Source organism: Rhea americana, unplaced genomic scaffold (genome assembly GCF_003343005.1).
Source record: "Rhea americana isolate MKP2758 unplaced genomic scaffold, rheAme1 scaffold_19, whole genome shotgun sequence".
In the NCBI taxonomy this organism is placed as follows: Eukaryota; Metazoa; Chordata; class Aves; order Rheiformes; family Rheidae; genus Rhea; species Rhea americana.
In genome coordinates this window covers 1,336,663-1,350,106 of record NW_028186038.1, presented here as the reverse complement: position 1 = coordinate 1,350,106, position 13,444 = coordinate 1,336,663, and the positions used below count along the sequence as shown (strand labels likewise).

At 44.0% G+C, this 13,444-nt stretch overlaps 1 protein-coding gene across 3 annotated transcripts in view; it reads right to left on the bottom strand.

Annotated features, from left to right (window-relative positions):
- Window positions 1–2,521: 2,521 nt before the first annotated feature.
- WNT5A (Wnt family member 5A) overlaps window positions 2,522–13,444 on the bottom strand; it is a 12,945-nt gene continuing 2,022 nt past the window's right edge. For all 3 annotated transcript variants that reach the window (XM_085302361.1, XM_085302362.1, XM_085302363.1), the window contains exons 2-5: window positions 13,090–13,223; window positions 11,671–11,936; window positions 6,841–7,133; window positions 2,522–5,444 (exon numbers count right to left, since the gene is read on the bottom strand). In XM_085302361.1, coding sequence (XP_085158487.1) covers window positions 4,986–5,444; window positions 6,841–7,133; window positions 11,671–11,936; window positions 13,090–13,223 — 1,152 coding nt within the window. In that variant the 3' untranslated portion in view covers window positions 2,522–4,985. The remainder of the gene's footprint in view (window positions 5,445–6,840; window positions 7,134–11,670; window positions 11,937–13,089; window positions 13,224–13,444) is intronic.

The window sequence follows — 13,444 nt, the reverse complement described above, 5'->3', positions numbered from 1 at the left end:
GTAAAAGCAGACGGTGTACCAGTGTCCGCCCTGGATGGCCCGGGAGCGAGAGGCGTTTCCGAAAGCCACCTCACGCGGCGCTGCCCAGGAGCGCGCCTTCCCCAGGAGGAGGGAAGGGATCCTCGGGAGGACGCGGGAGCCCGGACCGTCTAATTTCATCTCTGTAACAGAAACGACGATTGACAAATGATTATTTCACGTTCATAAAACATACCGCGAGAAACGTCCTGCGCACACGCGAGACTTTCTGCCTGCGCTGGAAAGCAGCTAGGCAATTAGGAGGTTCGGAGGAGAAAGCATTGCTGAGAAWATACCGTATTACTGCTTCTGCAGCTGCAGCTCCAGAACTTGTTTCACAATAACTCAGCTACCCATGTTTAAATAATGAGGCCAGAAGAAAGTTTGATGTATTTCATATGCATTTTCTTTGAGCGGGGGGCCTTCACGTCTGTTCGAAAAACGTCAGGCTCAAATGACACCACCAAAGTCAGGAGAAATGCCTAACCATAACTAAAAGCAGAATTTGGCCAACACAATTGGAAAATACCAGCACAGTATATACAAACACACACACGCAACCCCATGTAAGAGCAGAGAAATAGGCAGATCTGGGTTTTTTAATCACACCTTTTTAAAATAAACAAAATTTCATGTACAAACCCCTCACTACTATCTTATGTTCGTATCTCCTACTGCAACGTAAATGGACTGATTAGACATTGTAGTGCAGAAGAAAATTTTTTTTTTTCCTGATGAGGATTTTAAACACTGTTTAATGAGCTAAAAAACAGAGCTGGATTWTCCTCCAAACTGACTTAAAAAAAATATTAAAAAATTTCAAGACTTCCACTGTCAACCGAGTATATACATAAGCTACCTATGAATATATTTTTTAATAAATTTTTTCCCCCGTTTTCATTGTTTCCTCCAGAATATATTCAAGAGAAAAAAAATCATCCCAATTCTGCAAAACCATCCTTTTACGATGAACATCATAATCATTTAGACACTATTTCTCAAAAGATTTTATTCAAAAGTACAGCAGTCTTTCTGTCAACTTTGGTACCAATATTGGAAAGTTTTGTGTCATCTTGGTAAGACCATTCCGTTAAATATGCCTCTGAGAAAGTTTTTAGCTTTCTTTTCATATTCAGTGCCTGACTCTAAGATGCCACTCGTGACATCAGGTTCCTGGCACACTTTTTGATGACACCTGTAGCTTGAATATTCTGCAACAGGGCGAAAATTGGTATTGGCAAAGCCACAGAAGTATACAAAGACCTGAAAAAGTTACAAAAAAATGTTAGTCAAACCTAGGGGATAACAGCATTTTTAATGAAATTGAACAGATAAACTTTGCTGGAAATTAAAAAAAAAAAAAAAATCTTGTATCTGAGCCCATAATGACTATTTTGAACACAGATACTTCCTGCTGCCAATAAAGAAATTTTTTCTTAACTTTTCTGTTATTGGGAAGTGCTTGAATACAATCCAGTCCAAAAAAAATGCTGACTTTCCTAAATAGGGGCTGTGTTTTTGCAATAAAGAATACTGGTCAATATACAAGTGAAGGAAAACTGAACCAGATGTCAGTAATAGGACCACAGAACGTTGCATTTGCCCAGAATCGCTATTTTAAACACACGATGTTGGTCTACTGGTTTGTGGGATAATACATTCTTGGCAGCCAGAAGACATTTCGATATGTTCGAAGGTTATCCTGGAATAGGAAAAAAAAAAAAAGAAAAAAAGAAAGAAAGAAAAAAGGAAAAAAAGCACAGGAGACATAGAGAAGCCACTAATTCATCAAGCTCCTACTGAAAAAAATTGTGACATACTTAGGAAATCGGTTCAGAGAAAAGCTAGTCTCACAACAGAAGTTTCGATTTTCACATTTTTCCTTTTCTGCTTTACTTCCTTGCTTCTAAAACTTCATTGTATTTTACCTTTTGTTGTTGTTTTTTTTTAACTCAGTTTCTGGGCAAGGCTCAGAGGAAAAACTAGTGAGCTTTCACCTTTTYGGACTAGGTTTAGTCAGACGGCTGGGTTGGGGCACCACACCCCAGAAACCACACATGCAACCCAAAGCGGACATAACCCCGTCCTGTAACTTCTTCCCGGTGGAAACCTTTGCTCACACAAGCCCTCGGTTGACATCAGTGGCATTACTTGAGCAATTTGAGCCCTTTACAGGATCAGGTCCTGCTGCCCAGAACCGCTGCAGCAAACCCTGAAAGCCGTACRCACAAAAGCAGTATTAATCAGGTCCCTAGCCCTTGTGAATTAAGTTCTTACCCATCTCTGAAACGCTTTGTAGTTCACATTTGCAAGGATCTGGACTCAGATTTCTTTTTAAAAAGTAGTTGCATCTGTACGCCTTCTTAATATAGAAATAAAACTTCAAGATGTACTTTGTATGTTTGGCACAAAATCACTTCCCTGTTTTACCACGTAGTAAATTTAAAAATCAACTCTGTTCATTGTTTTAACAAATCCTCCTCTGAAAGATAATTAAAACCACTTCCCAATATAAAACCAAAGTTTTATTTTTATAGTCTATCTTCCATTATGGCATAATCCTTTCTTTCTTCTTTTTTTTTTTTTTAAAAAAAAACAGTGAAATATACAAATCACGCAAGACAGAAATATGTACATTAAATGTACAGAACAGAGGAAAGGACATAGAAGATTTACATATCTGAATGACAAGTAAAATATTTTACATTAAATAGCGTTTTAATAGCTTCAGTTCTGGGATCATTAGCTTCRGTTCTGCTCAGACACAAGTCACTAAAAAGGAACAAATGAAAAAAATGACCATGGTTTTTGCATAATAAAAACCAAAAGTGACATATTCAATGAATTAGTGCTTTATTTATTTTTCTTACTTTAAAGATATTCTTTGCAAACATCTGAAATTGAGGGGTAAATATGTCCTTGTACAATAAATTAAGAGCAATAAAGCGCCATTTAAGAAGCTGATAAATGATCAGATGAACTTTATGATACAGCTTAYAGGCTCGTGAAAAGTTAAGGCTTTAGTACAACTAGGCTAAAGTGAGAGATTTTCTTCATYTGATATCTGTAAAACCAATTTCTTTAACGTATTGGATGGGTGTGAGTTGGAAAGAGGCATCTGAACCAACGACCAAATGCTGCACAAGTACGCAGCACCAGGGGGAGGAGGTGGGGGGAGAACACATACTGTTCAACAAATAACAATTTTCATTACAAACAATGAAAACCAAGGGCCGAATGCAGCACATTTTAGATTTAAGGTGTCTCCTTTCAGCAATAATCAATAATGCCCTCACATGGAAGTGAAACATAAGTGATCTCCAAATCGGTAGCAAGTCGAGTGCAGGGTACTGCCTCCAAAAACAACCCAAGAAAGTCCTAAGGCTGGAAGAGGCATGCTTCTTTGTGATTATCCTTAAAACCTTTCAATTATAAAAGTTTTCTTTTTAAATTAAAAAATTAAAAACACCAAAAAGGCTAAATCAATCTAAAAACCTGAAGAGATCTGAAAAAGAAAATGGGGAATGAACTGCCCCTGTAATTTAGAAGTTTTATTATTTTTAAATCATTAAAATATATATGTACAAAAAGCTTTGAAATATCAGACACCAGCAGACCACAGTTTTCCCATATATATGAAACTGCTCAAGTATAGTCTGAACAGTTGTAGTGTATATCTGCAATATATTATCTAAAGCATGTGTATTAAAGACATAGGATGATAAATTTGGTATTGCTGCAACATCTCATTGAACTATAACAGCCACTTAATGTTATTAAAATATGAAACTATTGTCTCCTTGAGTGAAAGCATTCCCAAAATCTGCAGGAAAAAAAAAAAGGAATCAATCATCCCAAGAGTGAATAGCTAATGATTTATTTTCTCATAAAATTAGAGGAGTTATTTGTCAAGCTGTGTTTCAAAAGGCAGCCAACTATCACACCATTTTTAAGGCATTTTCAGATTTGGGGATTTTATTTGCTATAGGCTTTCCAGGCTGGTAGAGTGAAACTGTTTGCAGRCACGCAATGTCACCATCGGCAGCGTGCGATTCCTCCCCAGCCAGGCTACGGGGCACCACTGCAACCGAGACCTCATTTGCTTTCAGTGCTCTGTAGCACAAGATGTGCAAACATCACAACTAGTTGAAAACCTAATCAGGACAAATTCTGCCTTGAAATACACCTTTAGTATCTGTCAGGGTAGCAGGGTAGGTTTTTTTTTTTTTTTGCTAGGTTGTGGAACCAAACCCAATGAATCACGACTAGCACAGCTGAAGCCTTTACGATCCTACACGCTTTACCTTTGGACAATATTGTRTACTTAAGTGGGCACATTCAGATACGTGATTGACACTGCACTTCATGATGAACCTTGTGAATATACCACCCCTTATTTACAGAGGCCTAAATGTACTGAACAGCTTTTTATGCCCTATTCTGGTAACTCCTAGTGTCCGCAGCCAGAAGTTGTACRCAGATCTGCGTGATCCTCACATCCATATGAATTGTTTTATCATCCCAAGCACATTACATGGTTTCTTTGCCTACTGTACATGTATTATGTCCCATGAGACTAAATTAGGATATGCTGGATTTTCCCCTCAAACTACTCTATTGTTTTTAAGAAAAGTCAGATTTTTTTTTTATTTTGTAAAATAAATATTCTCAGGTTCTCCCCCATTATTGCCAAAAATATAAGCCACAGACAGTTCTGGGATGGATGCAGAGAGGGTTCCAGGCACTTCTCTTTGCAACCTTTATATTTTTCTTTTTTTTCTCTCTCTTTTTTTTTTCTTTTTCCTTTCCCCCACCCCCCATTAAAAAAAAAAAAAAAAAAAAGAAAGAAAGAAGACGACAACTCCTTGGACTCTATAAATAAAGTGGAGATAGTCCTGCGGAAGGGGAGAGGGGCCTGCACCCCCTTGCTGGCAAGCGGCAGCAGTTCCTCCCACCTCGCCCCTCCCCTATTTGCACACAAACTGGTCCACGATCTCCGTGCACAACTTGCATTTCACGTAGCAGCACCAGTGGAACTTGCAGTGGCAGCGCTCGCGCTGCACCGTCTTGAACTGGTCATAGCCCCGGCCGCAGCACATGAGTTCGCAGCCRTCCATGCCCTCCGAGGTCTTATTGCAAAGGCGGCCCTGGGTGCCCAGGGAGCCGGTGCTCTCGTTGCGCACGCAGTAGTCGGGGCTGGGGTCGATGTAGACCAGGTCATGGATGGTGGGCGCGTTGAAGCGGCTGTTCACTTGCACCAGCTTGCCCCGGCTGTTGAGTTTCATGGCGGCGGCGCTGTCGTACTTCTCCTTCAGGGCATCGCCCACCTTGCGGAAATCGGCAAGCTGCAACCAACAGGTCTTCAGGCTGCAGGACCCCGAGACGCCGTGGCACTTGCAGGCCACGTCGGCCAGGTTGTACACAGTCTGCAGAAAGCGGAGAGCAAGAAGGGAGACAGAGGATTAACACCGTTTTTGGAGCATTTATTCCCCACATTTCCTCTCCTCTGTCCCGTTCCCCTGCACCCCTCCAAAATACACAGCTCAGCACCCTCTCCCCTCTTGAAATACACTGGGAGGGAGGAGAGAGAGCAACACATGTGCACCCCTGTGACACGTCGAGGAGGAGGAGGAGGAGGAAGCAGCCCTCCCCAGCCTCTCCCGCCGCACAGACCGCCCCGGCAGCGGCATCTCTCACGCTGCAGCCGAGTCGCAGGAATTCGCTCCCGTGCCAGCAAAGGATTTTGCTGTTTCATTGAGCAATGTAAAACCTCCCGTTATTTTCTACCCCCAGTTACTCTCCCTGCTGATCTGGGCTCGGGGCTGCAATTAGGGAAGGAGTTAAGAGTCATCTCGCTGCTGCCTCAGCTGCGGCCGCCTCTCGGCCCCGCACCCTCCTCCTCTCCCCGACACCGCTCCACCAGAGCCGGCATCCAAGAAGAAAGCCCCAAACACCCATGGGTGGGAGACAGCGCTACACAGCAATATCCTCTTTACAAAGCTTTGGCAGGGAAATACCAGTCATTTGCCCTATACAAACAGAAATAAGAGTCAGTGTTGACACTGCCCCAAAAATCCTGGGGTCTGACACATTAGATGATACCGTAGACAACTTCCACCCAGCAGTTAGAGAAAGKTTTAACGCTGCCAAATGGCATTGCAAAAACGAAGCCAAGGAAGGAAAAAAACTGTTAGAGTCTCCGTAGGCAACTGTGAAAGTGTCATTTTTCTTCTTGCTAATAGTAAATTGGCCGTTCTGTTGCTTTCAGACACCCTCCTCTCACATTTAAATACTATTAATTTTCAATTATCTTTCATCCTTCTTCACCTTAGGACACAAGTGTAAAGTCTCCAGCTGACTATTCCTGGCACTTCAAGCTCTAGGAAAATAATGATTTTGGCTCTTTGCATTCAGACTATTAAAAAAGAAAAGTTTACACCCATTCATTTAAGGCATTTCCAAGATTAAAGAAACCATAAAGGCATGTTTAACCACAGAAGGCCATGTTTTCTAATAACATGGAGAAGCTTTTCACATCCTCTTAAAGCAACGGAAAAAAAAAAAAAAAAAGAACAATTCTGCAACAATATTCCGGCCGGGGAAGCGCCGCCCGTCCCTCGTCCCTCCGTGCACGCTGCACCGGTTGGGACCACACGCCAACGAAACGCTGCCGTGCGGAAAATCCACCGGGAGCTGGGCGGCCCGACCGAGGCGGCCGGGAGGAGAAGGCCAACGCGGAGCGGACGGCCGAGGGACGCGCGGACGCAGCCCCCGCTCGCCGCCGCGCCGGCCCGGGGAAGGGCGACGCGTCCCGCCGCTTACCCGCCTCCCGGCCTCGTTGTTGTGCAGGTTCATCATGATGCGGGCGCTCTCGTAGGAGCCCCTCTGGTAGACCCGCTCGCGCTCCCGGGCGTCCACGAACTCCTTGGCGAAGCGGTACCCGTACTCGATGTTGTCGCCGCAGCCGCCCCACAGCCAGTCCCGGGGCAGATCCTTGGGCCGGGCCGCCCGGCTGCAGCCGCAGGAGGAGAGCTCGCCCTCGCGGCAGGCCCGGCTCATGGCGTTGACCACCCCGGCCGCGCTCACCGCGTAGGTGAAGGCCGTCTCCCGGCTGCCTGCGGGGAAACACAGAGCCGGCGTTACCCGGGGCGGGGGGAGCCCCGAAATTCGGCAGCGATCCCGCGGCCCTCGCGCCTCAACGCCCAGGAGCTGGCTGCGGCCGGGCGACGCGGGGCCAACGCCAGCCGCCGGTCACGGGTTAAAACCACCGCGTCGACGTGCTGGGAGGAGAGGAGAAAAGAAAACAGGCTCCCTGTCTCTCTCTCAAAAAGAAAAAATACATGTTAAATACAACTTTTAAAAGCCTGCTCCTTAAATTACTACTTCGCCAGCATGATTTATGCGCTTTGCGCGCTCGTCCCACCGCGTTTAAAGCTGCAGCGCTGGCGAAGCCCGCGGGCACCCAGGGCGCGCAGGAGGGCGCGCGGCTCCTCGCCCCGCTCCGAAGGAGGCCGCCCGCCCCGCGCCGTSGGGGCTCTCGCCGACCCGGCGCGCGCCGGGCAGGCGAGCGAGCCCGCCGACAGGCTCCCTGACGAGTGACCGGGGAGGGGGGGGAAAAAAACAAAGAAAACACCACCTTGGCACAAGGATGGCTTGGAGGTTTTCTCCTGCATCTGGTTCCCTTAAATGGAAAGTCAAAACCTTGACTTTAGCGCTTTCCAAAGGAAAATTACTGAATTTGAGTATGGCATCTTCCCCAATGGAAGATGCCGGCCAAGCGCCACTCTCTCGGCGGTGACTAAGCCTCCCCTTCCTTAGCGCCCGTCTTCCTCTCTCTCTTTTCCCAGGACGCCACACGTTCTCTCTGCAGCTAGAAGAGACTCCAAAAAAAACCCCCCAAATGTGTACCAGAGAGCCCACCTGAAGTTTGCTTTTCATCTTAAGAGACAGTATCCCACTGGGGTTTTGTTCCAAAGAAAGACTCCCAGAATGACTAAGAATAGACTAAAAATAAACGTATTGTTTTCAACTTACATGAGTTCACTTTTATTTCTGATTTGTAGTCCAATCATTTTGTCAACCTCATTTTTAACTCAGTTTTACAAGATGCTCAGGGAACCGTGTGGACCTTTGTAAAATCAGGGCTTTAAGAGGTTGGCCGAGTTTTGGACAACATCACGTGAATTCTGGGCAGCAGTACTTGGAGGCAGAAGCTGAGCAAGGCCTACCGTAACAGGCCCAAACTAGTAAGAGCTTTTGGGCACTTCTGGCACATAAGTAWTATCACAGGCTGGTCCATATTTAACATCAAGATGACACTAAGCTCAGAGCAGCTTTGTTAATGTAACAGCTGTCATCAAATGGATTAATTTTAGTAAGAGATACTGTTTTTAAATGGGCAAAATCAGAAGTCTTATGTTGGGAAAGATCAGATTTAAGGAAGATGAAGAAGCCCTTTGCCCCCTACTTAGAGTCATCTATGCTCACAGGCACCTGCTTATGGAAGTACTTATATGAACSTAAGTATCAAGGGTTACAGGAGTGGTCTCTTCAGTTAAAAGAGATTTGGCTTAATACAATGCCTTACGCCTTGCCTCTACTACAAACTAGCAGGGGGAACCTCATACRGATTTTCATGCTCCCCGTTTGCTCTGTAACTCACATTTTTGGATTAATTCCTTAAGCAAAATTTCCACTAGGTCTAGTGGAAAGAAACGTGGTCTGCTTTGGACCACAGAAGTTGCCTCTTCTGTTCCAGTTTATTCTTTTCACATTTAGTCAGCTCATGCTCTCACATGATTAACTTTTTTTGACGTTTATTGCAGGATTTAACCTCATAAAACTGAGCTTATTATTATTCATTATTATCTTGGAGCATATTTTAAAGCACTTGCTCTTAGCGGGAAGGAGAAGGMAAGGCTGGGGAACAGAGAAGAGAGTTGTCCCCGAAGTTTCCTCAGGYTTGAACATTAGGCAAATTGTAAAATAACATGAACTGCTGAAACAGATTTCAAGGCCCCTCAAGCTGCAAGCCAACACAGCCTAGAGTCATCGACCCCAGGAGCACGCTAAGAGTGATGGTTCAACATGGATGACTTGCTCTGAATTTTTTTTCAAGTCTTTAGGCACAACTGCGCTTTCCTTCACTGTCGAGCGTATCTGTCTTTTCCCACAAGGTCTCTCCCCATCGTAGCCATGGCAAGGAAACGCATTCCAAACACATGCGAGTCCTTTCTCTCATATATATAAAAAACATGGAAATGGAACAGACACCGTAGGAAGCCACCCACAGAGCAAGGAACTGAGCTTTGCACTTGATATGAATAAGAACAGAGCAATTTTTTTTATATATACCTGACCRTAAGATACAAAATGCTCTTTGTCTGGTACTTTAAAAGCATTCTAAAATCAGGCAGCAGGCACAAATAGCCTCGACCTCAACTGCACAGGGCTGCTGGGGGAGGATCCACTTATTTTGTTTTACGTTACTGCTTCTGTCCTGCTCCGTGGCCCCAGCCGGGCCAGCCCCCAGCCATGGGAAGCCAGGAGATGGCGCAAGGCGTCGAGGCCCCGTCGCCGTCTGAGGAGCCACCAGGCACCCGGAGCAGCCGAGAAAAGCAGTCTCCAATCTTCCCAGCTCCGTAAGCAAGTTTCCAAGCCCGAAGGCACATTTAACTGTACAGCTTTAGCTAACTTTGCCAGCTCGACCCTGGAAGGACTACCAYCCGCCTGCGCTCTGCGGGAGCGACCGCACTGCCCGGCATCGGCTCCGGTGACAAAACCCTCCCGGGCGACGGGGACTGGGACCCCGACCACCTCTCGTCTCCGTAGAAGGAAGAATAACCGACRGTGCCTGACACCGCAGGGCACAGCCAAACCAAACCGGGCTCCAAGAGCATGTGTTTTCCTTCCACTCGAGCCACCGCTGGTCATTACTGAAGGTCAGCGTGAAATAATACAACCGCTGCCCACAACACCTTTCTTGTTCTCCCTGAATACACTCTTTAGGGCCTGTAACGCTTGCAGATGGCTATTAACCCTGCTTCCATCTGCAATTAGAATAAGTGGCTTAATTACACGATGAATTGCTATGTAGACATCCAACTAATGCAATCATATCCAGGAGAAGGGTGCGGCAAAGTTATTCAACTTGAAAGAAACCACCTTTAAATAGATCTGTCATAATTGGGGAGGGGAAAAACTTGTCTTCTGGAGCCAGGCATCGCGACTCGCGGGCCAGTCCTGCACGTTTCTTCACACAAATAGTCCCACTGAGCTAATTCGCATTTACTTGAATAATAAATAAGGGCCAGAAGATGAAGCCCTAGWATAACCAAAACAGGTTATTTTTCTGACATTTGTTAGGTTATTGGGACAAAAAGATCAACAGAAAAAGTTCTTGTTCCCATTTTGTGTGCTTTCGGGCTTTGCTCAGGTARGCTACGGAGGGAGGTTAACACTGTGCTTGTAAAAAAATCTGGGGAAGGCTATTCATCTGAAATCAGCTGTTCCAACAAGGTATTTTTAGGCTATAAAACTTTTTATTCATCTCAAAATCTCAAAATAAAAGCTTTCTACAAAAATTGAGACCAAATGTGAATCGACAGTATTCGTTCAAGCTTAACTAGAGTTAACCAATTTACAGATGAACCTAGCCTGAATCTAATTTCAGAACTTTTTTTTAAGAGCAGGACAGAAAAGCACATAAAAGCTTGACATTAGATCTCAAACTAAAAAGCAACACTGAGTTTGTCAGTATATTGCTCACTATATAAAATATCACAGCTGTCACCTATGAAAAATAAGGCAGATTTATAATACACAGAATCAGCCTTAGGAAAGCCATAGGAAGGTTACACCATGGACCTAGCCCAGTATCCCTGGTTAAAATTTTGCCAGGGACTTTCAAATGCGATGAGGTCCTCAAACAACAAGAAAGGCAGGAAGCACGTGAGCATTGGAGAAGCACATTTCAAAGAGGATCTGATAGGGAAAGGGTTGGGTGCCCACCAAATTGTAGCAAGATGTTAAACAGAATCCATCTCTCTTACCAGCTACATGATTACATTAACCACGAGTTACAAAGACAGTCACACATTCTGCCCTGATAGAACTGATTTCATACCGATTACAGTGCTACATTATTTTTAACATAAATCCAACCTTCTCAAAAAGAGCAAAGTGCTACCCTATCTGGTAATAAACACGAAAGAATYGTGTACAAACACTAATAGAGCAGCAATTTTCAGTCAACCTCTAGATCAAGAGTAATTTATTATGCAGCCGCTAACTTTGGGACTAGACATGGCCATCTTTAATTTTACAAGACACTTCTGGTTTTAATTYTTTTTTAGATTGCTTCTATTTTGTTTCATTTTTTCTAAAAGGAGAACTCAGAGCCACGTTTTCCTTTCTTTCTCCTCTGTTCCCATATGCAGATACACGTTCCTACTTTGTTTTCCGAGACACATGGCTGGACAGTGGTGGGAAATCACCTCCAGCTAAAAATAATTCAACTCCTTTGCCAACTTTTAAAAACACTTGATTGTATACAGTACTCAGTAAGAACCTGGCAAGAGTTTCAAGTGCAGAACATAATGTGCCATACATATCCTTAGACAAGAGTTTAATCATAAAGATTTTGCTTCCTACCTATCTGCATGACTCTGCCAAAAACAGAGTTGTTGTCCACAGTGCTGCAATTCCATCTTCTATGTCTGAACTGATACTGGCACTCCTTAATGCCCGTCTTTGCACCCTCTCCAATGAACTGCATATGGTCCTGATACAATTGGCAGAGTTTCTTCTGTCCTTGGGAAAGCCCTGCTAGCTGGCTACATAGAGGCTGGGCTCCTATTATATATACCTCTGACATCTGCACAGGGTTCATGGGGTTCATAGGATTCATCCCTAAAGACCTGCATAAAAAAAGATTCAGATTAATAAAGAGAAGACTTAAAAAAAAATTAGTCTATAAATCTCAAACAGAACTGTACGTTATATGCAAGCATTGAGCCACGATTCCTATTTTTGCTTTCAAGAAAAAAAAAGCCCACACAAACATGAAACTCTTGTTTTAGAGACAGCACAGAACAGAAGCTGTTAGTTCCCATCCGTGTGGTCGTCACCATATATTACTGGCTGAAGACACAGACAGTGGGTAAGCCTTGGAAGAATCGTATCTGGGCAATCTTTCACCAACTTTAATGGACACAGCAAAAAATAACAGAAGCCCCAAACAACTGCAAGGCCAGAGAAATACATAAAGTAAAAACAAAAAAAATCCCCCCAAACTCATTTTACTTTAACATACATTACAGATTTAAGTATGGATTTTCAATCTGTTCTACCATAAGCAAAYGCAGTAATCTTTAACATGCCAGAAGTTAGAAACTACTACAGACTACTTCTAGCTTCTTCTGACTGACACAGGAAAAAGAGGCAAGTATATTCACTATGAACAAGATCAGCTTTGTTTCGTAATTCTTAAGCTACTCTGCACATGATACATTTTAATTAAAAAAATGCCCATTAATCTGGAAATGATCAACTGAAACAACAGAGAAACACTCATTTCAAAAACTCCCCACATTGTTCACTATACAAAAATGGTAATTTTCTAAAGCAGAAATATAAAAGTACTTCTTTGTAACAAAATATATGTATAAACATTTAAGTCGAGGAAACATTCAAATGTAAATTTGAATCTAGTAGTCAACATTATTCGTAATTCAGCATTTTCTCTTACATATGCTAAATTTCCAGGGAGTTGAAGTGACTCTCAGAAGAGACGTAACTCCACCAGTTTAAGGATGATCAAATCCATACAGAAACTACTTTAAAGTATTCTAAAAACTAAGGTTTACAACGGAGATGCTTCACATTTACGCTTACTCCAGAAACATGTTCATTTTGCTACACRACATGCTACAACGAAAACATTACTCTCCTGCAGTCTCGTTCATGCAGTACTTCCTCAGAAACAGATAAAGCACATAAGGAGCAAACAGACATTTCATCAAGCAAAACTTGACACCCCCTTTTAAAATCAAGTCGATGTAAGATGCTTACCACCAAGAGCTGGCTTCTATTACAACCTGGGTAAAAGAGAAGAAAACGGCCAGAGCCACTACGAGGTACTGAGAAGCCATTGTACTGCCAACTGTCCCCAAAGCACCTCCTTGGATTAATATTGCCGTGGATTTCTAGACGGGGGGGGAGAGAAAGGAGCAGATTGTTTATTGCTTCTCAGACCATTTTCGAGCATTCAAGTTTAAACAACGGAAGTCTCCGGGCCCCTTTTAACTTGACTCCGACTCGCCTGCCCTTCTCCCCGCCGAGGCTTTGGTGGCGAGACGCCGGCACGGCGCGGCCGCCGCTTCGCCCGCGGAAAACCCGCCCGCCCACGCACCCACCCACCCACCCG